Raw genomic sequence first — 26,842 nt, forward strand, 5'->3', positions numbered from 1 at the left:
GCTGTGGACCACAAACTGCTTCTAAAGGTATTTGGCAACCAATCCTTTGATGACATACCTAACCCTCGACTCTGCAACCTCAAGGAAAAGTCTTTGTGCTATTGCTTCTGCGTCGTCCATATACCAGGTGCATGCCACACAGCAGCCGCTGCACTCTCCCATCATCCCGTGGGTAAACCCACACCACTGACCCTTCCAGATGATGTCGCATCTATCCTCGACCCCACTGGCCTGCACACCCAGACCAGATTGCTACGTTATCTCCTTGTTACTGCCCATGCCCACAGTGAAGATGCCACTGAGGTCTGCACTCAAACTGCCTCGCCACCAACCGAGGTGATAAAGGCAGTCAGGTTGGACCAAGTCCGTCTGTCCACAGCAAGTGACCCCTCCATGGCCAAATTACTGGAGATCATTGAGGATGGTTCCCCAGTCTCCGTTGTGACCTCCCCCCCAGAGCTCCGCCAGTACCACCAATTCCGTGATCGCCTTACCAGCTTTGATGGGATAGCCCTGTACAACGACCTCATCATCATCAACCCCCTCCCTCCATGACCAAGTACTCCAGGCCCTGCACTCTGCCCACCAGGGAGTCTCTCAGATGTGCTCTCGAGCAGGATCTTCCTTCTTCTGGCCAGGAATGACACCGGCAATAACTGCGATGCGTGTCCGCTGTTCACCCTGCAACCGCATGGCGCCCTCCCAACCAAGTGCACCTCCCACTCCATCCGCCCACCCAACATACAGTTAAGGCCAGAGTAAAGGTTCACGCAATGGCACGATACATTGATCACACACATGTTAGTGCAATACACATTCCTGATATATCGTGCAGGGTGTCCTCAATACATGCACTAAAAAGGGTTGGCCCGACAGCGGAAACGTGTATTGAGTAAACCGTACCAGCAATGCCTTAAGTGGTGTCACTGACCTGTGAATATCAAGAAGGGAAATGCTGCACGCTCGCACACGGGCACTGTATTCTGTTCACCACAATTAAATGCATGTTGGCATATCTTTAAAAATGTGGCGTACGTGTTGAACCCCTATTAAATTCAAGAGCTCGGTGTTTAAAAATCCAATCATAATGCACAATGAACTACACTGAGTTGCCCACCACTGTTAGCATGGCAGATCGGCACCTATAAGAATTCGGAAAATACATTGTATAAGGACCGGTTGTTTTAATATAGGTGGGCTAGCTTCATCAAGGCCAAAAATGCCGGGATTATGAACTTCATTTCTTCGGTCATTTTTCTGTCATGCTGCATTTCCACTATGCACAAAGCACGCACATTACATTCCAAACCTGTATCATGTGGACATGTTCATGTACATGTACAAACGTGGAGCGCAGGAGAGATACTTCGCAAAGGAAAGTAAAAATTTTGTACTTTCCTTCGCAAAGCATACGCAAAATGACATTTTAAGTATGAAATAGGCAGATACTCCATATACCCTGGATTTTTGTGGTGTTTGGTTTAGTTGGACTTTCAAAAAGATTTGTTTCAACTAGTCCATATTATTGTTCAAAAGCTAACAAAGAAATGTCTAAAGCGCAGTCCTGCAACATTGCAGCAAAAACTGGACATGGTCGAAACAAAAATTTTTTGGTGCTTTCTGAGGAGACATTTTGTGCATAAACGTTTATATTACATAAATAAGAAATGGACCTTGCCCATGGGTAAGATGTATACTGTCGGCCATACAGCAGGTTTTTTTTTTCAGTTACCAAAAGACTAGTGAAATAATAAACAACATGGATTATACAACTCTAAAATAGAAAAACGAACAGACTCACCACACAATATGTGGTGTGAACAGTACTTACAGTGCACTAACAAATATATTCAGTCTCTCTACATGTAGACTGGTTTCCTTCATTACACGTGAGTTGAGCCAATGCAAACGGCAACCAACAAAAACATGACTGCCTTGTCCCCGCGCCCGGAACGCTCGTCACTTGAACGCCTGACTGGCTGGCGCAGTAGCGGCAGTGGCCCAGGCTAGGCTGAGCTGAAGCACAGCACGGCGTTTAGTGACTGACTTTACTCTTGTGTTGCTGTATCAGCCGCCCAGGGACATTTTCAGCGTGAGAATCAACGTATAAACTGCGGTTTATATTCCGAAAATTACAGTGTATCGTTGCGGCCTCTGGTGAACAAATGAAGCACAACACATTGATTCCAACCAAAAAAACCCTTGAAGCATAAAAAAGGTTTATTCCTCACCCAATGAGTGGTCCCCTTTGTCGTTTTACAATTCTGAATTTGACTAATTTTTACAAAACGGGAATCGGGTCATCAAAGCCACCCATGATTCCATGTAAAATTATTTACCATACAGTATACGTCATAGGAAGAAAGACCACACAGTAAGACAGTAGAAGTGAAAATGTAAATATTGGTATTATTTTCAGAATTTCAGATTTCAAAAACATTAGAACGCAAAGTATGCAGTGTCTTTGAAAACTTCGAGCATATCGAACTATGTCAAATTATAGTTGACACAAAAGAGGAATGTCAAGTAGAGACTTGCTACTCCTTTTACATGACCGAGCATACAAATTTTGAATTTGTATAGTTGACACAGTATTTTTTCCCAGGAGTTATCGACAGCGTCTCTGGTGACTTGTAATAACTCCTGGTTGGAGTATGTAAACTCATGCCTTTTTATGTCCAAAATTATGGATTATGGACGGACATAAGAATGAGACCAATCATTGGGGGGGTTTTTGTCAGTTGACTGGTGGTGTGAGTAGAGGACTGTTTTTCAAGTCCTCTTGATAGCAAGAGCATGCTTTCGTCCCTTCGTATGGGACTCATCAGTTGCAATGTGGGTGATTCCAGGAGCGGAATCGTACAAACTAGCATGTAATTTATGGTTGATGTTGGTAGGCCAAGAATGGGTAACTACTTGTGTAGTAGTAGGGAATTAGAGCAGCCATTTTATTGCATTTCGGTTTGTTCGGCAAGTAGGGAGAGCATTATATTTAGTGTTTCGTCTTCTTCTTCAGGTTGTTCGTAAAAGCCTGAGTCAGTTGGGACTGGATTGGGCTTCGTTATATTAGGCGGTAGCTTAGCTCTTACTAGTTTTTCTCTGATGTTTTGAGATTTTTTGAAAGCAATGAATGGGGTTCCGGAAAGATTTCCGAGAGTAGTTCATTGCTTTGAATGAGGTGCCAGTGTTTGTTTATAGCTCGGTGAAGATCACGGTGGTTAATGGCTGGGTTGTAGGTGGTAACAAAGACTTGTTTGCTTTGGTTTTTTGGTTTGTTACATCCTTTGTATTGTTTATTAGCCTTGGTTGTTTGGCATGTGAGACTTTGGATGTAGTTGCTTCGATTTCTGTTGGGGTGTATCCTCTGTTGAGTACTTTGTCCTTGAGTTTGAAATCCTCCTCATTGGTTGTGTTCCTGGTGTAACGGAGGGTTTCGCCGTATACGAATGCCAGGGATGTGTGGGAGGAAGTTTTATGGAGATACTGGAATGTTTCTATGGGTTTCGTGAAGACCTTTGCTTCACCCAGCTCCGACTCGGATATCTCCTGTGGACAACAAAAGGCCCCAGATACATGTACGTCCAGTGATGACGATTCACTTCTCCTATCACTGGACATAGAGTCCCCTGATCCCCCAACAACCAGCAAAGAACAAGTCTCACAACAATCACACCGCCTAACTGATGCACAATTTAAACGGGTGATGAGCTTGGCAGAAAAGGTCAACAGACTTACTTCCGCTAAAACTCATATAACCTGTCTAATACTCTCTCTGTCAAAGGCCATTGAGACAAAAAAACCACCAAGCTACCTCGGCTTCACCACACATTGAAGTTCCAGGACTCCTTCGAACGCTGGGAAAAGCTACAGAACCGCGCGGCGCTACTCTTCACCAAGATCACCGCTGAAGAATACCAACAGCAGCTGGTCAAGACGGAGGAACAACTCACCGTTGCCAGACGAGAGGCCCTCCAAACCATCGGTGAAGAACTCCATCGCCAAGATCACACCACAGCCCTTAACCTGTTCAAGTACTTCATTCGGTCAAAAACCCAACTAAGAGGAGTGAAGAGGAAACACCAAAACTAAGAAAAATCTCTTCTAACCAACCAGTCTTTTTCAAGACCACCACCTCCATAAAAGAGAATGTTTTCAGCCAATGCTGTCATATATAACTACCATCTGCATAAAGGAGTTATAATCTGAACCCACAAGTATTCCCTTTACTTTCACTTCACACATAGTGAACTGAGGAATACAACCATATACTTTAAACGAGATTCCTTGAGTTAACCAAGTCAATCAAAGCAATGGCCAAAAGAAAACTAAACAGAGAAAAGAAGAGAACACTTAGTCAAATCAAAAGAACTGTTTCTCAACAACTTGCCGAGCCAAAGCCAAAATCACCAAATCCAACCGGATAAATCGATTAGCAGAACAATTTGAAACGTTCATAACCAACCTATCCAAAACGACATTAACACACAGGGAAAAGATCGCTTTAGGAAAACGTCTCAACTTCGTTCCCAGCCCCGCTAAACCCAACCGCACCACGCTTATAAAGGACATAAACGCCTTTAACCGAAGACTCACAATTGCATTTCTAATGCACAACAAACGATCCATCAACCATCCTTTCAAACTTGGCATCCAAAATCCACACCTAAAGCAACACTAGAACAATACTTGGAAGCCACTAAATTCGAACTTGCCCACATCAGACTACGATATCGACAAAAGAACATTTCCAAATCTGAACTAGCTGCTCTTAGAAAGGTTAAAATAATACGGACATCGTAATCAAACCCTTTGACAAGGGCAGGGGTATCTGCATTATGGATATCCAGGATTACCTTAAAGTGGGTTACAGCAATCTTGAGTCCCACCATTACACTGAATTGGACCAGACATAACCCCACAAACCACAACCCTGGTTCACAACAAACTCATTGATTTGAGAAACAACAACCAAATCGACAATGTCACTCTGAGATATTTAGATCCACTTCCACAGAAATGCCAATGTCCAACCATGTATTTTCTCCCTGAAATACATAAAACCCCGCCACCGGGAGAAGCCTTTGTTGGACGCCCAATCATAAGCACATGCACAAGCCCAACATCAAAAATCTCACAATATATAGACTACTTTCTCCTTCCCATAGTAACCGCGCAACCAACTTATGTCAGCAACACAGCGGATTTATTGCGCAAATTGGAAGGAACATCCATTCCACAAAACGTCCTAATAACCAGCATTGATGTTGTTTCAATGTACATAAATGTCCGTCAAGCAGAAGCAATCCAATGCGTATGTGATGCTCTGGACAAATCCAACTATAATTACACTGTCACAAAACCCAACTCAAAATATGTCCAATTACTTCTGGAACTCATCCTGGGCCGCAACTGTTTCCGCTTCGGAAACAAATTCTTTCTCCAGAAAATTGGATGTGCCATGGGCTCTACAGCCAGCCCAGAAATTTGTGATATTACCCTTCATAAATTTGAGAACGAAATACTCCTTGGAGCAAGCAACATCCTCACATAGTGGCGATATAGAGACGACACTAGTCATCTACAACAGAAATGTCAACAAATTTCAGAAATTCGTTGCCCACATGAACGAACTTCACCCAACTCTGAAGTTCACATACGAGGCCTCCGAAACAACTATAAACTACCTCGACCTCACTATTTTCAAAGGAAAACTTTTCCGTGAAACCGGCATTCTAGACACAAAAGTCTACACGAAACCCACAGAAACATTCCAGTATCTCCATAAAACTTCCTCTCACCCACCCAACCCACACGTTCCGGGCATTCGTATACGGCGAAACCCTCCGTTACACCAGGAACACAACCAACAGGGGATTTCAAACTCAAGGTCGAATCTTTTTCGGACAAACTACTCAACAGAGGATACACCCCGACAGAAATCGAAGCAACTACATCCAAAGTCTCACATGCCGAACGACCGAGGCTAATACATTATTCAAAGGAAGTAACAAACTAAAAAAAAACAAAACAAGTCTTTGTTACCACCTACAACCCAGCCATTAACCACCGTGATCTTCACCGAGCTATAAGCAAACACTGGCACCTCACTCAAAGAAATGAACTACTCTCCAAAATCTTTTTGGAACCCCATTCATTGCTTGCAAAAAAGCTCAAAACAGAGAAAAGCTAGTGAGAGCTAAACTACTGTCTAATATAGCCCAATCCAATCCCAACTGACTCAGGCTTTTACGAACAACCTGAAGAAGAAGACGAAACACTAAATATAATGCTCTCCCTACTTGCCGAACAAACCGAAATGCAATAAAATGGCTGCTCTAATTCCCTACTACTACACAAGTAGTTACCCATTCTTGGCCTACCAACATCAACCATAAATTACATGCGAGTTTGTACGATTCCGCTCCCAGAATCACCCACATTGTAACTGATGAGTCCCACATGAAGGGACGAAAGCATACTCTTGCTATCAAGAGGACTTGAAAAACAGTCCTCTACTCACACCACCAGTCAACTGACAAAAACCCCCCCAATGATTGGTCTTGTTCTTATGTCCGTCCATAATCCATAATTTTGGACATAAAAAGGCATGAGTTTACATACTCCAACCAGGAGTTATTACAAGTCACCAGTGACGAAGTGTCACTGAATGGGAAAGTACCATCACCTTTTCAAACTCCATTTTCTCCAGTTTTGTAAGCTATCTCCATAGTTTTTGCAGCATTTAAAAAATGACGAGGAGGTGGTGTGTGAACCTGTTCCGAGAACAGTGTTCTTGGGTCATGTTCCTGCTGTTTGAGCACGAGAATGAGAAACCTGTGTCATGAACAGGCTGCCCGAACTCGACTTTTGAGCGCAGCTACTTTGTGGATGTGATCCAATCCAGGATAAAAATAAAGCTTACTCTTTCTCCATCTTCTCTTGACTCTGAAGGACTACTATGAGCACAAAGTAAATACATGTATTTCCCAGTCCTTTATCCTTATTAAAAAGTTTCTCCATGGTACAATGTAGCTTTTGGGAAAGTGTCTCGCTAATAGTCCAACTCCTAAAGTAGTCACATAACCGATATTTTCCTTTCTCCGTCCACCTACGTGTTGAGAAATGTGTTTAAACACAAAATAAATGAAAAGAAGTATTTCTAAAGCCCAAAACATCTACCGATTATGCGTGCACATTTTTTCTATCATGAGCATTGTTGATACATATGCATAATTTATGGACAAGGCTAGTTTCTATTTCAAAGATGGATTTGCGCTGGAAGACGTAAATTAATTTTGGATTTTGTTTTGCCAAACTTGACGTATTTTAACACTGTATACTCAGTGTATGGCCCCGAAAGCTTGTGAAAGGCTGGTTTCATAAAATTAATGTCTACACTACACTATATGTAAAGAGCTGAAGTGACATGAACTGCTTTGAACATGTATTACTTTCCTACGCCAAGCACATGGGAAATCAAGTTCTTGTTTTGTATTTAATCAAAGCATGTTAAGTTTGCTTTCTGAGTGATGGCTGACGGTACATGTCTTACGCACGGGCAACGTATTTATGTAATATAAACGTTTTGTAGTTTCCTGTACATCGTGGGCTATGCCTACAAAAATCCTCCTCAGAAAGCACCAAACAATTTTTGTTTCGACCATATCCAGTTCGTGCGCTTTATATTTTAGTTAGGTTGTGAATAATATGGACTAGTTCAAACAAATCTTGTTGAAAATCCAACTAAACAAAACACTAGAAAAATTCCCAAAATCCAATGGGATTTTCCATTCCAGTAAGAAAACACTCACCTCTGTTTACCTACATTTGCACATCAGCACGCATGCGCGTCAAACTTCGCTGAAAAAGGTCACCCAAGCCACACCCTCTGCGCCCACTGCATGTCCCCCCATAAAAGGCTTCATAGCACTAAGACTCGTCCTAGTTTTTTTTTTTTGAGGTCTCTTGATTTCATTTATTTGGAATACGGAGGGATGGCAAACAAAGGTGAGTGTTTTCTTACTAGAATGGAAAATCCTGTTGGATTTTGGGATATTCCATTACAGAAAACATCTCATCTCTGTTCACCTACATTTGCAGAGTAGCACCGTAAGTAACAATTTGGGAGGAAGGGACATGCAGGGTAACGAAGGTCTAAACTGTGCCCATTCAAATATGAAAAAGGTTGTTTAGACATACTCAGAAGCTGCCTTTCTAGTTGTGAGAAATGGTAGCTTTCTGGGGTGTAGAGACTGATGATCAGCTGACCTGCTTGAGGGTTTTCCTGCTCACGACACCCTCTGCTTGAACTAAATCCTTCAGGTAGCATGAACTGAAGTGATTAAATTCTCCCCGCAGGTCGTTTTCATTATGCCTGAAACAGAAACTCCAAGCTGGTGGGCAGAGGATGTTGATGTGCTGCTTGTCTCCTGGGCGCCTGATTTCGATCCTCAATATCGAAAGGGCTTACACGTATCATTGCCTCTGATCTCATTTGAGCGATTGTGGTCACAGAGGTCGGGCGACGTAGTTGGACGGTCGTGATGAACAACTGCTTGATGTCACCTTGTACAGTCTGCAAACGAGCGAAGAAATGTGTGGAAGCTCTTGCACGGAGCACCACCATACACCGCCATCGTTGAAATCACTGTAAACCTTGGGATGAAGGTACATATTTCTAAGGAAAAGGAACCAGTTAAATGATCTCTGGAAAGAAACCCCATGTTACTGAGGCATACGCCTCTGGGTTGCCAGTAAAGGTGGACTGGTTCTGTGGACTAGGCACCGAATTGGCCTCCTAGTGAGATTGTTTGGGCAGCCATCAAAAATACCGCTTTAAAGGTTGGTTGATGAAGCGTACCAGCCTCTGTTGGATCAATGTCAGACTTGGGATACAATGAAGCCCTGATCCCCCTCAAAGTTTGTGGGGGAAAAACCCTGATGATAGGAGAAGCTGAAGAATGGGGCTCAATAGCCATCGTCTTGTACTACTTCGGAACATGGAGAAGACAGCTATCATAAGCCTGCCCGTAGGGCTCCACCGGTGTTGAGCTACCTAGGCAGAATCTACTTCCCAAAGTTCAGTTACTCTGAGGGAGACTATGACAGCATCCAAGCACACAACTGAAGGGAGGCTCTATCCAGATGAGCCATTGGAGTCTAAGGTTGGTTCAGGTCTCAGCAGTTGAGGAGCGTGACTGGAGAATAAATAAATTACACATGTAGGCCTATGAGGCAAGGGAACAGCCTGTTGTGGCCAAAATGAAGCAAAGGGAGCATTCTGGATAATTCTCTCTCTCATGAGTAACTTGAAGAATTCATTAACAGAAAGGGGAGGTAAAGGCATGAATTCCCCTCACTGAGGTTGAGCAAAAATGAAGGGATCAAACCGTGGAACACTGTTTCCCACAAATAACTGGAAATACCCCTTATTGAATTACCCTCACTGTGGTTGAGCAAAAATGAAGGGATAAAACCATGGGACATCCCTAAAACCTCTGTCTCTAACAAGCAAATGGCACGAGTTTCCCTAACTGAGATTGAGCAACAAATGAAGGGATCAATCTTTGGGAATGAAGTTGCCCTGTGGTGAAGCCCCAACCAAAGAAGTCTTCCTCTGACCAGTGGTTGGCTTGGAGAGAGAAACAATACCAAAATGACAAAGGTCCATCCTGTCTGCGGTTTAGAGGTGGAAGGCCTCAAGTAATGTGGTCTGGCAGAACTTGTTATTGAATGGAACAAAAGGCTGCAGCCATAGCTGTAGAAGGGCAAAGACCACTACGCCTCAAATAAAACCTCACTAAATACTGGAAGGGCAAGGAGGCCAACTGAGATGACACCAAGGCTGTTTTGAAAATGTGAGTGGTCGTCATCTCAAGAGGGCGCTAACTTTGATATTGCCACCCCCCCAAGCTGAAGTCGCTCTTTGGGTCACTTGGTAAACACCTCAAAGATGCACAGCTGTGTTGTGTTGTGCACTGCACCAACAGACCCTCTCAAGAATATCAGATTGCACTTTTGTGCTGCCTAACAACTGTGTTTCACTGTTTCATGTGCATAATTGTGCAGTAAACCAAATGCAGTGAAGAGGACTGCACAAAAGACCCTGGGTCATTTTGTGCTGTGCTGACAACCTACTGTATACACACTGAACCTGTGCATGTTTGTGTTCCGTGTAGACACTACATGAAAAAGAGTGACTGTGGGCACTCATGCATATTTGTGCTGTAAAACCAAAGGAGGGTTAACACTGTGTAAAGTAAGCCAGGTAGTTGTAATGGCTGTCCAAAAATAAACCATTAAGGAAGGCTTGGGCCTTTACGAAGTACCTATTATAGACTGTGCTGTTGTATGGGCACTGTTGATTCCAACACTGATCACAACGAACCCAAAACTACCTGTGCTATATGTATCTTGTACGCACGGGTTTTATGGAATGTATGGCATAAAATGGGACAATGACAAGTTGACAACCAAGACTCACGAAGGTAATAAAAAACCTTCCTTAAGCAACCTAACTATACAGTTGTCCATGCCTAAGAATTACAAGCAACTGAAGTCCTAATGTACAACTTGCGCCAGTCAAGTAACCACTATGGGAACCCAAGGAGAAAGAGGTCAACCCAGGTCACACACACATGAACATATGGGTGCACTGAACCAATTCAAGCTCCATTGAAAATAGTGTAAAATCAACCAAGTTTGGAGCCCCATGGCAGGCAACTGAAGTCCCTGAGGCCTCTCAAACAAAAACAATGTGTTGTTTGGTCCTTTAGGTTTCATTTGATTTTCAATTTTTAGTAAGTTAACCAATGAATTTTTTAATTATCCGCCCAAAACAAACTCACCCCCAAAAAGTGAATGTTGCCAAGCCCTCCCAGCGGCCATTTTTCAAATGACATCCCTCACCTTCCTGGGGCTCTTCTGACTAATTTTCAATCCCATTTTTGTCTGCTTTACCCCCAGATGGGTGCCCCTGAATCTACAGAGATGATCCTGGGCCATACTGACACAATCCCACCATCTCTTGGCCCAAACAGACCCCTCTTTTTGAAATAATCTCTACTTTTTGTGCGCCTCGGCCTGGCGGAGAATTTTCCTTGAATTGGGACACTGCACCCTTTAAGCGTCTAATCTCATGGAAGCTGAGTAGACGGAAACCTAGAGCTGTGCTAATGAAATTTGTGGGAACATGCTCGTCAAGGAAACAACCTCGAGGAAGAAATATGAATGCATAGTGTCACAATGTGAGAAGTTTATAAATCATGTTTACATTAAAATCACAAGTTGGGAGACATGTAAACTGTGTTTATATAAATATTGGTAGAAAGAAAAATTATTGGGCTCAGAGTTACTTTCAGATTTGAGCTTGTCCCCACACACCCACTGCAGAGTGTAGAGGGCTATTCTAAACCAAATTTGTCAGAGAATACATAGTGGCAAGGAATGTTATGCAAATTAATCATGCTTGAGTAACATAGTCCAAGGCACTTCCCTGTGTGTGTGCTGTTAGGCACAACCAATGCAGCCTTAGTGGTGTATGGAAGGGTAGTCCACCTGTGTGGTGAGGTACATGTCCTGCATGTATTGTACATAGGGCGTGGCCCTGAAGAAAAGCCAGTTTGGAAATCAAACTGGTTTTCCCTGAGGGGAACTTAAAACCTTGCTTGTTCTGAGTGAACCATCTGTTCGGAGTGAACCACCATCATTCTGATGGAATCATTTGTTCTGAGTGAACAACCATCATTCAGAGGGAATCATTATATTTGTTCTGAGTGAACAACCATCTTTCTGAGTGAACAAGCTCCAGTATAGCTCCACAGTTCTTAGTGAACTAGCCAACCCACCCAGCTCACGCGCACGGCTTTTCTTTGATGAGCCGAGCATGTTCACACGGACTTCTATTTTCAAGTCGACAAGCACTGGGTGGGCATCAACCGCAACCGTAAAATAAATCAGGCACGAATGATGCAACCTCAAGCGATTCGTTCATGTATCACGTGACCCAGCACGGAAACCCTGACCGACTGGCCCGCGCATTGCTTTATGCGGTAACAGCCCTATCAAGCAAAGCAAATGAATGAATTCCCAAGACGTAGACACAGGTACCAGTACATAACTTCATTGGTTTATTGTTTATTAATGTACCACATAAAAACATGTTTAATGATGATGCTTGAAGAAAACTTGCACAGTAGGGATAGCCTAAAATCCACTTCGTGTTCAACTCAGCTTGCAGGCAAACTGCTGTAAGCCAGTAAGGTTGCATGTGCACTGAAGCGTGTAACTTGCAATAACTCAAACATAGGATAACTTGAACTTTTCCTCCATTTCCCTGAGCTTTGACTTGTCAAGATTTTACTGTATTTTGGAAAGTTTGGCCTTTTCAGTAATGGTCATGGTGGGAAAATACTGCTTTTAATTTGATAACAGATTTTGACTATTTCAACATGATTTTCAGTAACCAACTTTTTTATCACTTCCATGCATTTTAATTCAGATTATTTTAAACTCTTGTCAAGGCTTACATGTAAGAAACTTGGGCAATAGTTCTGCTGGTAAGTTGGTTAATTGGTTTTTTGTGCAAGTATCAAGCTCATTTTTGAAATCAGTTTAATTAGCATGTGCAATTCTTTAAAAATCTGTTCATCTTGTTTCCATTTAGGTGACAAGCTGGCTAATGAGGAAAACCAGCCTTGGTGATTGCCGAGGCGCAGGGCAGTTAATAAACAAAACAACAAAGGATCAGAGTCAAGAAAAACTTAAAATGGACTTTTCTGTAATTTCTGAATTTTTCTGTTATGGAAAAGAGAACAAAAGTTGTTGTGTGGTGTTACTTTCACTTGAGTAAGTTTATTGAGACGAGTTTAATGATAGATGAAAAATGGTGGGATTGATGTCTTTTAAATAAAAAATATGAAATGAGCAAAAAATCAGGGATGGGGGAAAGAAGTCGATGTGGGCGGTGACAATAAAAATGTATTGTGATGAGCTAGAAACACTATTTTCAGATCATGTTACACCTACGTGTAGTCATGTGGACGTATTCAGTGAGTTTCAGCCTACCCGTGTTTCCTTTATTTTCAGAAAGTGGTTCATTGTTACTTTTACGGCTATCAGATTTTTTATCTTATTACAAATTTCTTCAGCTAGTTTGTGTCATTCACTTGTATGTACTTTTTTTGCAAAGGTTACTTATTCGACAAAGTTTTGTGAAGGTATTTTCAAGATTTCGTTGTGACAAAAGGCTTCTGAAAATGGTTGTAATATTTTCCCTCTTAAATTATTCATTAAAATACGGCTGTTTCACAATAGTGTGCCACCAAGAGTTTGCAACGTGTTGGCCAATTACTGTGCGCGAAATTTGTTGACCCAATGTGCATTTGGAAAGGGTCAACAAATTTTGCGTGTTATGATTGGCCAACGTGTTGCAAACTCTTGGTGGGGCGCTATTGTGAATCGCCCGTATTGAACAAGCATTTTTGCCAAATGAAAGCCAACGCTAGAGCTAGCAGTTTCATCCAGTTCTCCAGCATTTGTATTGAACATCCATGTCACAGGAAGAGTTCGAGGGCTTATAATCCTAAATGAAAAAAGGCAAGTCAGAGAAAGGACAGCATATATATTATTGCCACATCTTTTAAAACCACACCTTAAAAAGCTAAAATTGACCTTTAGCCTAAATTTCTGATTTCGAGAATACAAAAATCGGTTGAGCACTAACAGTTCTTTCATAAAAATGGTGCAGCTCTTATTTACCACAGTAAATGCTAAGCTTAACTCTAAAACTTCAAAGAGTAATTCGGGAAAGGACACTTCTCCATTCTTGCAAATTCCAGCCCTTTGCTATGTCAAGTACATTAAAACAGGCAACAGGAAAAACCCCAAATGTGATAGGCTCTGGATCATTAGGTGAAAGGTGCTTGTTTCAACGAGACGGTTTGAATTAATAGAACTATTCAGGCCAAAACGCTATTTAGAACACTTGTCTTCCTTGATAAATACAAGAATTCTGATATCTTTTCATCACAAGAAATTTAAAAAGTGAATCAATGAACGTGTGAACCTGGTATCTTTTATAAATTCTTTCAATACCCACAACATGGAAGTTATCAAATCTTTTACAGCGTGCTAGCAGGGGCTCAATACCACAAACTAAACCATGTTATACACTCGTACTCTTGATTCCCTAGCCCCATAAGGATTGTAAGAAATTTAGTTAACATTTTTCCCTGTGAGAAGAAAGGCCGATGGAATTTTGAACGCTCTATTAAACATTTAAATGCAAAAAAAAAATTGTTCATGTATTGAAGCGAGACAATAGGTTTACAATCACCATGAAATATGCCGGACTTCATGTACATGTACATGTACGACAAGAGACCAGGCAAAGCCGATCATTTGCAAAAACAGTTATCCAGAAGACTCGCCCAGATCCTGCAACAAAGCCCGATCTAGTAGTGACAAGGTTTGCAGCGCTTCACATTTGTTCTATGTGTGAAAATCAATGAAAATCATGTTTGCATTGTTGGTAAATGTGTATTTTAGGATTAGATATATTTTTCGTAAAAGTTTATGGTCAGGAATTTTTATCCGCTTTTCTCAAATGTTTGGGAGTTTGTAAGACCTGGGCACTAAAAACAATTCTTTTGTACATATAAAGTTGCTAGTTCATAATTTTGCAGTTGCGCATTCTCACACAGGACGTGGAAGTATTTTCTGTTGGGTTTTCTTGTGTATCGTGCCGGATTACAGGACCAAGGCCGATAAATAAAGTGAATTCAACATCGCTTGCTCGTGTTTCGTGTCCAGTGAGGTCAATCGGGGAAAAACACGGGTGAACAACTACTTTCTTGTCTCCAGAAATCTGCAGTTTATCATTTCTCTCAGGAATTTCAAGGAAGAATCAGCAGCACTGAATGTTTTGTCTCAACGTAAATGTAGGCCAGAGGGTTGTGGGCCGGTTGTTTATCTCCAGTGGATAAATTTGTTCACGCTGATATTGACATCGGCCAATCAAATAACATGTCGAATTATGTCCACCAAAAATTTGTTTTTATAACTGTACTTGAGGATGTTTGCATTTACAGATATGTAGTTGGGGATTTGATATTTTTTCTCATACAAGTTTATATTTTACAGAAGCATTCTGTCAACTTTCCGTGAAGTGGATACTTCCAACGCAAATAGCTTTGTCAAATGTGTGGCGGTTCATCTGGCCGCTACTTACGATCCTGTTCATTGGGAGTTAATTCATTTGCTTTGATCACTGACAGTTGTACAGATGTTTGCTCTCAGGCTCACACAGGACACACAAACACCTCTTTTTACGCTGTGTGTGTTTTCTTGGATTGCGCTGAATATGGACTGATAAATAAGTGAATTCGACACTAGTTTGCTGACCGCTGGGTCATGTATCGTCCGGTTAGTTCAGTTGGGAAAGAAACAACTTTGATGAAAAAATATGTCCTTATTTACACAATTTTGAAGGTCATTGTATTTTTTTAAGGAAATTGAAGATAGGGTCGGCTGCATAAAAAAGTATTTTTCGGCGATTGAAGCCACAGGGTCGATTGGGTGGTTGGTCACCCGTCCAATGAAAAAAAAAATTGTTTCACGATTTCAGTGACAACAACTAACTCCATGTGTTGCATTAAATCTGCCGAGCATGCAACGGTTTCCATAAACCTCAAAGAAATTACGGCTCTATTTTCCACCAAAAGTCTGTTTGCTTGATGGTGCAGCTAGGAAAAATAATTATTTCAAAGTGTTTGCAAAATCATACTTTGGGGTTGGGCATATTCCTTTTCTCGTACAAATTTATATTTTACGGAAACATTCTGTCAGCTTCTGTTTTCATGAAGTGGCTACTTCGAACGCAAATAGCTTTGTTAAATGTGTGAGGGTTCATTTGGCCGCTGGGCCGCTACTGACGATCCTTTTCATTGGGAGACGTTGAATCTTTGTTTTGATCACGGACAGTTTTGTTCTCACGCAGGACACTGAAATATGGTCTGTGAGACATTGCGTGTTTCTTCGTGTATCCCGCTGAATATGAACTGATAAATATGTGAATTTGACACCGATTTGCCAACTGCTTATTCGTGTATCATGCTCAGCGACGTACGCGGGGATTGCGGTTGACTTTAATTGGCTCGAATTGGTAGGGGCTTACAGGTCTATCCGGGCTAACTGCAACTGCGTGTTTTGAATTCTTGCACACACATTATAAAGAGCGTGTCTTCCACTCCCTATACACACACATTATCTTGTATTGTGTAAACCTTTACTCTGGCCATAACTGTACCCATTCCAATGCCTCCCTGCTGACTACTTTCACTACCGTGGTCATAACTACTTGTCAGCCTCGGACAGATACAGCAACTGGCTAATTGTGGAGGAAGCAGCCAATGGTTCTGCTGGCCTCATCGTTGCCCTGCGTTGCATCTTTGTCACTTACGGCATCAGCGACGAGCTCACTTCTGATGGCGGCCCCGAGATCAAGACGGCCACGTTCCTCCGAGATTGGGGCGTCAGGCACCGCATATCATCTGTTGCCTCCCCCCACAGCAACTGCCGTACAGAGGTAGGTGTTAAAACTGTGAAACGTCTCCTCACAGACAACACTGATTCTGAGGGCACACTTAACACCTACCAGTTCCAACGAGCCATGCTTCAATACTGCAATGCTCCTGATTGTGACATGCATCTCTCTCCTGCCATGTGCATCTTTGGACGGCCCATATGGGACTTCATTCCCATCCACCCGGGCAAGTATCAGCCACATGCAACATGGCGTGAAACCCTACTATCACAGGAGTGCCGCTAAAAGACTCTCTGAACATACCCGTACTCCCCCCCAGCTTACAGTTGGGAATTGTGTTTGCATCCAGAATCAGACCACTCCCCACCCCACCAAGTGGGACAAGAACGGGATCATCGTTGAAGTACGCCAATTTGACCAATATGTGGTGAGAGTGGATGGCTCTGGGCAGTCACACTGCACAACAGAAGATTCCTACGCAAATAAATGTACCTGCCCATTGTTCCACATGCACCCCTTACGATGGCACTCTGCTCACTGGCAACCTCGTTTCCCAAGCCTGACAGAAACCCCTCCAGCTGCAACCATGGCACACCCCCACCGCCAGCCGAGGTGTACAAGCCCACCACTTCATGCAGCCACCCACCATTCCTCAACCGCCCTGCTTGGAGCCTACCCCAACTCAAGATCACATATCACCAATCACCAATTGCATCCGCCCCGCCAACCCCTAGTCCAATTTCGGGCCTGGTCGGCACCCAGTCACCGGGGTTGGTCAACCTACATGTAACGACTTCAACCGCGGTCAGTGCAATCGCCCGTTGTGTTGCTTCGCGCATTGCTGCTCCACCTGCAGGGCATTTGGCCACCCTGCAACCTGTTGTCGGGGAAACTCACAGTCTTGCGTCACAGCACGGGTGCTGGCAGCTGGCACCAACCCCGGTAAAACTAAGTAGTATGCTCCCTTTTTTACGGGCTTACCCTAATACTCAGGACTCCCACATTTTGCAAGAAGGTTTTTTGCGCAGTTTCCGGGTAGGCTATTTAGGTCCCAGGGTTAGTACCTCTGCTCGTAATTCTGCATTTGCTCGCAAACATCCCAACATTCTGCAGTCAAAAATTCGTGAAGTTGCTTTGGGTCGAGTTGCTGGCCCGTTTTTATCCCAGCCGCTTCCTCATTTCCATTGTTCAATTATGGGCCTGGTGCCCAAACAGACTCAGGGTGAATTTCGGTTAATCCATAATTTGTCGTCCCCTATCGGCAAATCGGTGAATGATTTCATTGATCCCGCAGACACCACCGTTTCATACACGAGTTTTGATGAGGCGATAACTATGATCGCAGGTTTACCACATAATGCCCTGATGGCTAGGCCAGATATTAAGTCGGCCTTTCATTTGCTTCCCGTCCATCCAAGCGATTTTGATTTGCTTGGTTTTTCCCATAACGGGCAATTTTATTTCAATAAATGCATGCCTATGGGCTGTGCAATATCCTGTGTTACGTTCGAGTGGTTCAGTACTTTCTTTGAGTACTGTACTTGTAAGGTGGCCGAATCTCCTAACATTGTGCATTATCTGGATGATTTCCTGTTCGTTGGGGCTAGTCATGCCGAGTGCGCGCGTTCCCTCCAATCTTTCAGAGTAGTTTGTCAGCGATTTGGGGTACCCATCGCGTAAGAAAAAACCAACGGTCCAGCTACGAACCTCACTTTCCTGGGTTTAGTGATTGATACGGTTGCACGACAGATTCAAATCCCGACTGATAAGCCAGTTGCTTTACAAAATACGATTGTTAGTGTTTCAATCAGAAGAAAATCACACCACGCAATCTTCAGTCCCTGCTTGGTCGTCTGAATTTTGTTTGTAAGGCAGTAAGACCTGGTAGGGCCTTTCTCCATCGGTTGCATGATCTGGCTAAAGGGTATCTCCAAACCTTATCACAAAATTGGCATCATTTAAGGTACACGTGCAGACTTGCTGGCATGGCAGCTGTTTTTGTCACATTTCAGCGGAACGATAATATTTCTGGATTCGGTATGGTACAATAGTGACCAATTGCACATGTACACTGATGCTTCTGCTGAAATTGGTTTTGGGGCTTACTTTGCTGGGCATTGGTGTCAAGGGAAGTGGCCCAAGCATGTAAAAAGTCAGTCCCTTTCTATTGCCTGGTTGGAGTTGTTCCCCATTGCGCTACCGGTCCAGCAGTGGGCTGTCCCATTGCATGATAAATGCGTGATATTTTGGTGTGACAATCAGGCTGCAGTTAGTGTCATCAACAGACAAACGTCTAAATGTCACTTAATGATGAATTTGGTGGGATGCCTCGTGGTGACATGTCTCACATATAATATCCAGTTTCGATCTCAGCAGGTTCCAGGCCTGGATAATGGCATTGCTGATGCTCTTTCATGTTTTCAGATGACCAGATTTCGTCATCTCGCACCTGCTGCAGACCGCGATATGACCCCCATGCCCGACAACCAGTGGAGTGTCTTCAGTTAGAGGTCCAGAGTGTTTTGCATGATGCGGTGGCCCCCCACACGAACTTGTCTTATCAGAGGGCTTGGCACCTTTTTCAATGGTTTTTAATAGTCAAACCCATGGTTTCGACGCCTTGAACTCCCCCTCCCTGCTTCAGATAATTCGATTTATTGCATTTTTGTCAGTATCTGGGTATGCCCCCACAACGATTACCTCTTACGTCTCGGGGGTTTCCTCCAATTTGCAGTTAATGAGTTATCCTGATTTAACTTAGCATTTTCTGGTCAAACTTTTACAGGAGGGATGTCGTAGGCGTAGCAGTCGTCGCGACAGACGGTGCTCTATCACATATGATATATTATGTCGTATGGTCCCAGCCTTGCAGGCTGTTTGCTCGAGTAATTTCGAGGCTCGGCTTTTCCGAGTGGCTTTCTTACTTGCGTTTTTTGGGTTCCTTTGCATTGGGGAATATACTGCCCAATCCCACCAATCTTCTAGCCCATTGTGTCGGTCTGATGTTACCATCAAAGACTCCCCTTTAAGGGTCGAACTTATCCTACGTCACTCGAAAACAGATCAATATGGCCATGGTTATGTAGTTTCGATCCCAGCAGCGCATAGCCGGCACAACATGCTGTGCCCCGTCCGGGCGACTTTGTCTTATCTTGCCTGTTCCACATTCCCCAAGGGCCCGTTTTTGTCACATTTCGATGGGTGTCCTGTCACGTGTTACCAGTTTGTCGCGGTACTCCGTCGTGCCCTTGAGTTTATAGGGCTTTACGATGCCAGATTTACCTCTCATTCTTTTCGCAGAGGCACAGCTACGTCTGTGGTTATGGCAGGTGCGTCTGAGGATGATGTTAAAATTTTGGGGCGTTGGAAATCTCGGGCTTACCGACGTTACATTCAGATTCCCCAAGCTATTTTTCATTGAATGCTACATTTGTATTGGCCTAAGTACTTTCCTCATGTTTTGTTCCAATTTTCTTTTCATTTTTCTTGCAAGAATTGGCCCCTGGCAAGCCAACTGTATGGGTCATTGGGGATGGCTGGTGCTGGTGTGCTCGGGAGGCGGGGTCATCGCCTTGGGAAGAGCGTCTTAATCGGCTGGCCTATATCCACTGGATGGGACAGTGAAGACTCCAGATGTTCCAGTTCTCCGATTTCCTGTTGGAAGCATGCTCGGCAGTTCCGCTCTTGAAGTCATCATCCTGCAGTTTGGCGCCAACGACCTGGGGCTTGTACACAAACATTTACTGTGTATTTTAGCACCACAGTGCATCAATTTGACCAGAGAAGCACTGCCGCATACTGTCATTTTTTATTCCGAGTTACTGCCCCGCCAAACTTACCCTCACAACCTGAAGAAGAGTTCCCTCGAGCGTACGCGACGTTCGCTGAATGCGTACGTTCATTCATTATTATCACAAGGGTGTTATTTGGCACCCCCAGATCCAGTGGTCATCCGCTGCGTTATATAATGCGGATGAGTTTCATTTGACTGATGATAGTTGTTCATTCATCCTCAACAACTTCTACCAAGCCCCGGCGCCATATTGTTTGCCTGTTGCATCTCCCTTAATACCACCACCTGAGGTCTATTTGGCGGCGGTCATGTTGCCGACTTCATTCAGCAACAAGCCCATTTGGCATGAATTTCATTCAGGGACTGCAAATTGACCTCGGTTTTAAGGCACTGTATTCTTATTTACGACACTTATAAGAATGTGCCGAAAGGAAAGGCCTGACCCCTTCCTTTGTCGGGGGAGACACTAGATTATTCAGGGCCAAATTAAGAAAAGCCATTTCGTACTCACTAATTTCTGTCATTTGACATAAATAGCCGTAAGTGGTTTTTGGAAATGCTCATTAGTTGGCCGCACCTCGTGGAAATTGCTGTCCGATCCCAGCGTTTGATGGTTGGCCCAAAGTTATTGTATGCTGGAGTAAATCCTTGTTAATTTGTTCATGAAAGTTGGGTAATTTTGCATTCTGCCAGATGTAATTGCTGTTTGAATTTACATATCGAAGGCTTTGTACTGCGCAGGTACATTCCAAAATTAATTTACCGCCCCATGTGCTTTGGGCGGAAACAAATGCTGATATGAAATTGCTTTTCATACATTTTTGCTGATAGCTCTATGTATTTGCTGATATGAGTTGCTGTTCCGCGTCATCAGGCTTGGGCGGGAACAATCGCTGACAATTGCTGATTGCCATAGTACAGGTACTTTTGCTGATATGTGTTGCTGTTCCGTATCACCAGGCTCGGGCGGGAACAATCTCTGTAATTTTTGCTGAATAGCTACACTTTGCCTGAAACGCAATGTAAGAATCTCCAAATGAAATTCATTTTAATTGAGAATAGAGGTGCCGTCATAATCTGATATAACAATGTAGCATTTCGTTTCTCCAGTTGTTACGAAGTGAAAAACATTTTTGGCTGTTAAAAACAAACAAAAAGCTGCTGCAAATCATTTCGAAAACCTAAAATATCAACTCTGAGTACTCCCCAAAATATCTCCTACTAACTTGTGTGTGAGATCCCAAACATTTCTGAAGATATCCCTGTCAATTCTCGTCAAAAAATATTTTGGTTACTCGTAAAATCGTTATGTTGTAAACAAAAAACTTCATGCAACTTCCAACGTTCGCCCGAGTCGGGATCATATTGCAAGCCTGCGTGCGCTGTCACGTGATCGTCACATGACACAAACATGCCAAGTTCCCGCCATTCTTTCATCGTCCAGAAATTTTGATCAAAGTTTTCGTTGCTCGCACGTTACGCTGTGACAAAAAGTTACGGGATGCGGGTTTCTTTTCAAGACATGAAGGCAAAATTTACCAGAAACTCAACGTAAACAGGAGCACAATAGCCACTTAAAACTCACAAATAAAAGTGAGTGTAATGGAAGAAAGGAAACATTTTTCCCCTTCGAATCGAAAACGCTTGTCACCGAGATGGAAGTCACCATTTTTCATTTTGCGAGTTTCCCTGTAATGTATGCTAATGTCCGTTAACGATGTCACGACTGGCTGGCCTAGCGACATTAGCATACAGCTCAAATCACAAAATTGGATGTGGGGATTTTGTTGAACTTTTTGGCATAAATGCTTCGTGACATCAAACTTTCTTTGCATTACACTTTATATTAGTGTAAAAGTGAACCGGCATCTAAATACATGTATCTCTGCAACTCTGAATTCTTTGAAATTTTCTTCATTATCCAGTAAAGACAGAAGTTATGTTTTTAACTTTCAAGTAGGTCAGTGGGTGTGTGACAAGTTTGTCAGTCAAACCTCATTAATAACAGGACTTTAAATGTAAGATTCTCCTTTAACAAGAATTCTTTTTTACGCCCCAATGCTTAGTTTTTCTACATTTGTATTATAAAAGGTTTCATTTTTTAGTCACAAATGTTGAACCCACTGCAATATGTGCAATGTTTGGTGACAATTGTAATGCTTTATGACATTAAAATTGCTTCACATTAATTCCCATTCATTGGAAATATGGAGAGGTTTTAGAGTATATTTGTATCCCTTATTTATTTGAGATCACTATTCATTGACTGGAAACATGAAATGTTGTTGCCATTGTTACAACAAAATCTAATGCCGTTCCCAGTGTAAATTAATGTTTGTATTGTGACGGTTTTCCCACGTGTAACAAAGAAACCGGTTTCTCTGTTACACGTGAAATGAATCATAAAGCTGTTTATTAAACTAAAAATTTGAAAACACTTAACCCTAACAGTCCTCAATTCTTGACCTGTTAAAGGATTGAGGACTGTTGGGGTTAATGTTTCTGGCAAAGGTGCACAAGCTAAATGTCATGCATATCTATGAGCTGTGCAAAATATTTGCTATAAGCAACTCTGTGTTAAACCAAACAAACCTTTCCAAAATAATTAAAAAAAAACCAAAAAGTGAATTTTGGGGGAAAATGTCTGCCCATTTTTATGCCGCCTGAAACCCTATCTAGAAAAAAAACAACTAGTGATGAGAATATATGATATGTACACAAAACAAAATTGGCAACAGTTGAAAAGAAACCTTTACTAACCAAAAATGGAACCATCATATTTGGTTTCTCTGTTACACATCAAATAATTTCCCGCACCACTGCACAAATTGAGTTTGTACACGTCAAGTAGTTATTCAAAGCAAAAATCATTTCCATTTATTGCATGTATGTATTATCAATTACATATCAACAAGTTTCGAATTTGTTTAGACAATTTTGAAAGTTTGACCACCATGTCACACATTTTGCCCCATATTTAGAATAAAGACTCATATATTTTCTGGTTTGGTAATTTTTGAGAGCCAATCTTCCAGCTTTTGAAAGATTATCATGCAAGTTTTCCGTACCAGAGTCACAAGTGTTGCATACACATGCTTGGCTGACAGTGTGCATTGTCACCTGTGGACACATCAACATACAAGTATGCAGGCTACCAAAAACGACACAGACAGCACCATGTGTTGGCCGTTGTCTTTTCATGAATTCGATTCTCCTCAACTTCCAAGTAATTATCACCCATAAATTTACCTTGTTCGTTAGAGCCGTGTTCATTACAGGGACACTCCACTGTAATTGGCACAAAAACAAATAAATTGACCTAATGTAATAATACTTATCCCTTTTTGTATACACTGGTAGGCAAATGCTATGACTGTGACAAAGCAAGAGAAAGATTTATAATAAACTGATAAAGGTTGTTTTTGTTTTCATTAAATCAACTCACAATAACCAGAATTTAATTTTTTGTTAAATCAGTTAGCAAATAACCTTTAATCACTTCATGCCAGGGCATTTTTCAATGTTGATGATGCTGAGCCGCCATGACTATCAAGTTTTCCGTTTTCAAAATCCTTTATTGAAATCTGTGACTATACTTCCTTTTTGAAACAATGCTCCTGAAAAACCTAAGGTAAGTGTTTTCTAAGTGAATTTCGCAACTAAATTTCACTTCTTAGGACATGTTATCACTTTCTGAATACTGTTATAGGCCTAATTAAAAGTTTACCCACTTGCTGCCGGGTGGATTTTTCTCGAGCAAGACAAGATGCCGTCTCATTTTCAAGATTTTACGTTTTCAAAAATTCATCATTTCATTTAACGGTCATTTATAACCACACAAAGTAATCTTTAGGTACTACTCTAAGGTGACAGGTGACCTTCATTGACGCCTGAGTATTTCAGCCAGGACAGCAGCCTTATAAAAAGAGCCCAGATCCTGCGGTGTTATGTAACAGGAGGTCGTGGGTTCGAGTCCCACCCAAGTAAGCTTGTGAGGTTTTTCGCAAGCTCTCGGACAAGCACTGAGCATACAGTGCTTATTAATATACGTTGGGTAAGGGCAAAAACCGTCATATATATAATTAACATTTCCCCAATGCAAAAAAAAATACCTCTTGAAAATAACTTTCTTTTGTGTTCACGAACCTGGCTCAGTGCACTGCTGACCTCTTTTCAATAGGGGCCATATTTAGCGTGCAGCGGTGCTGTGTGGCTCATCGCTGCAGTGGTGGAGCGCTTTTGTCCCCGGTGGTAATCCGCTCGCTCTCAATGCCCCAAACCCTGGTGTACGGTTTAAAAACAAGGCTGGATTATCACCACTTTTTAGAGTGAAAAATGTCAGTAGTGCCAAGCAGCCTGGTCTTTTGAGCGGAGTACAGTCTTTTATTACAGGGCCCTTTCCTTTGTCTGAGTTCGGAGACCCCGGCCACGCATATAAACCACACGTCTCTGATTCCGGAGTCCCCGGCAGGAAGTGGTTAAAAAGGTATACAATTTAATGCATACAAACTGCACTTACCTCAGGATCAAAACACTCAGCTATCTGTTCAAGTTCTTCTTCAGTCAGTGTCTTCAGGATCTCGTCTTCATCTATATCTTTGTATTTGTCTAAATCTCCATAGATTCCATACTTTATGTTGGCCATTTTGCGCACTGGTCTGGAAGTGATGACAGAAAAAATGCCATTAATGCAAGTACAAGGTGCATGGTACATGTAAATTAACATGCACATAGAAGAATGAATAAATCTAACTTAATGTGGAAAGATCGCTGAAATTAAATTGAAACAATATTAAGTTGTTTGGAAGGTAATTTTAAATTATGTAATCAAAGAATGTGATATAAACTTACACAATGATAAGTGAGGTATGAAAGGACACAAAAAAATTCACCCCAAATCTAGAGAATGACCTAAATACTGGTACACCTTGACTAAAATCAGAGTAAGGGTGCCCAATTTATATATATATGTCTGAAATCACTGACTTTCCATTGAAATAGGACTGACATCATATGCAGAACAATGTTTTGAAATTTATTTCATGTTATGTATAGATACACCAATATCCTTGGCTTGTTCACCTCCAATAGGAAATTACCAACACCTTTGGCAATGCAGAATATTTATTTAAAGGTAATGGAGATGCAACAGAAATTTCAATATTTGAAGGTCTTTTAATATAAACTTGTGTTTCCTAGTGTCAAGTAAAATGTTATCTGGTGTTTTAGCAATCACTTCACAATACTAATCCCTAAATTGAACAGAGATATTAATGCAATTTTTTCATCTTTTCTTACATCTACACCGTATATACATGTACAGCTGTTTTAAAAGTGCAGCACAGGCCAATCCTAACTGTGACGGTCTAGTTAAGATATGACTGAACTCGTCAAGATGGCCAGTAGTAAAAGTGCTGTGGATCATACCTACATGTGTACCGGTACATGGGTCTTTCTTTTAAATAAGAGGCCAAATGTGTGACATGGTGGTCAGCATTTCAAAACTGTCTAAACAAATTCAAAACTTGATATGTAACTGATACTACATTCATGCAATAAATGTACATGTAAATGATATTTGCTTTGAATAACTACTTGATATGTACAGACTCAATTTGTGCAGTGGTGCAGCAAATTATTTGCTGTGTAACACAGAAACCAACTAGAGGTAGTGGTTGTTACAGCAACAACCAAAGAGCCGTTTCGGATTTCAAGTTGTATAAGAACAAAATAACAAAGAATTTAATTAAAAAAAAATAACAAGGTGACACCATCATGACGTCATCAATCCGGAATAATTCTTGAATCAAGGTCTTTGTTGGCTGTAACTTTGAAAATGATCACAGACGTCAAAGTTACGATAATGCCTTGAGTAGTGGGGAACTGTTTGCTACTAATGTACATGTAGATGTTACGCATATTAGGGATCTATGAAAGTCAGCCTTCAGGGTTAGGGTTCTTGTCAAAAAAATTCTGCAGACTGTACACGGATTTATGCAGAAATCCATGCGTTGCTAAGGGTCGAGCAGTTCGTATACTCCGCGGCCGTATTGGTCCATGCATGGTCCAGTTAATGAGGCCAGTACGGCTGGCCCTCTTTTGTCATTATAATGTTTTACTAAATAATTCATGATAAGTTGCAGGCTGTATTATAATAACGCAAGGTCCGCAAACAAGCTGCATCGAAGTAATTCCCTGCAGAATAAATGAAAATAACTCGTGAGCGCATTTGACATGCAGTGTTTGCAGTGTACAGTGTAAAAAAATACCACTAAAATATTTGGGAACAGCCTCGAACTGCAAAAAAAAAGAAAAAAATAAAGCCCTAAACAGATCGTTTTGAAATTTTGACAGGTTTATTTTGAGTGTTTCTTTCGTACGTTCCTAGAATTTCGTTGATAAATACTAAATTGTTTTGGTTTTAAGGTAAAAGTTACGCATCTCTCGCGTTCATGTTCCTGAACAGTCTCGGAGATCTGGACACGCCGGCATCACTCTCAGCGGCT

The 26,842-nt window shown here is 42.0% G+C and overlaps 1 protein-coding gene across 2 annotated transcripts in view; it reads right to left on the minus strand.

Annotated features, from left to right (window-relative positions):
- The window catches only part of LOC110988718 (tropomodulin-2-like), a 154,153-nt gene that overhangs the window by 109,126 nt on the left and 18,185 nt on the right, over positions 1–26,842 (minus strand). For both annotated transcript variants that reach the window (XM_022252499.2, XM_022252498.2), the window contains exon 3: positions 24,856–24,994. In XM_022252499.2, coding sequence (XP_022108191.1) covers positions 24,856–24,981 — 126 coding nt within the window. In that variant the 5' untranslated portion in view covers positions 24,982–24,994. The remainder of the gene's footprint in view (positions 1–24,855; positions 24,995–26,842) is intronic.

The sequence above is a fragment of the Acanthaster planci genome, linkage group LG08, assembly GCF_054643075.1.
Source record: "Acanthaster planci isolate LZ-2023a linkage group LG08, COTS_SCS, whole genome shotgun sequence".
Lineage (NCBI taxonomy): Eukaryota > Metazoa > Echinodermata > Asteroidea > Valvatida > Acanthasteridae > Acanthaster > Acanthaster planci.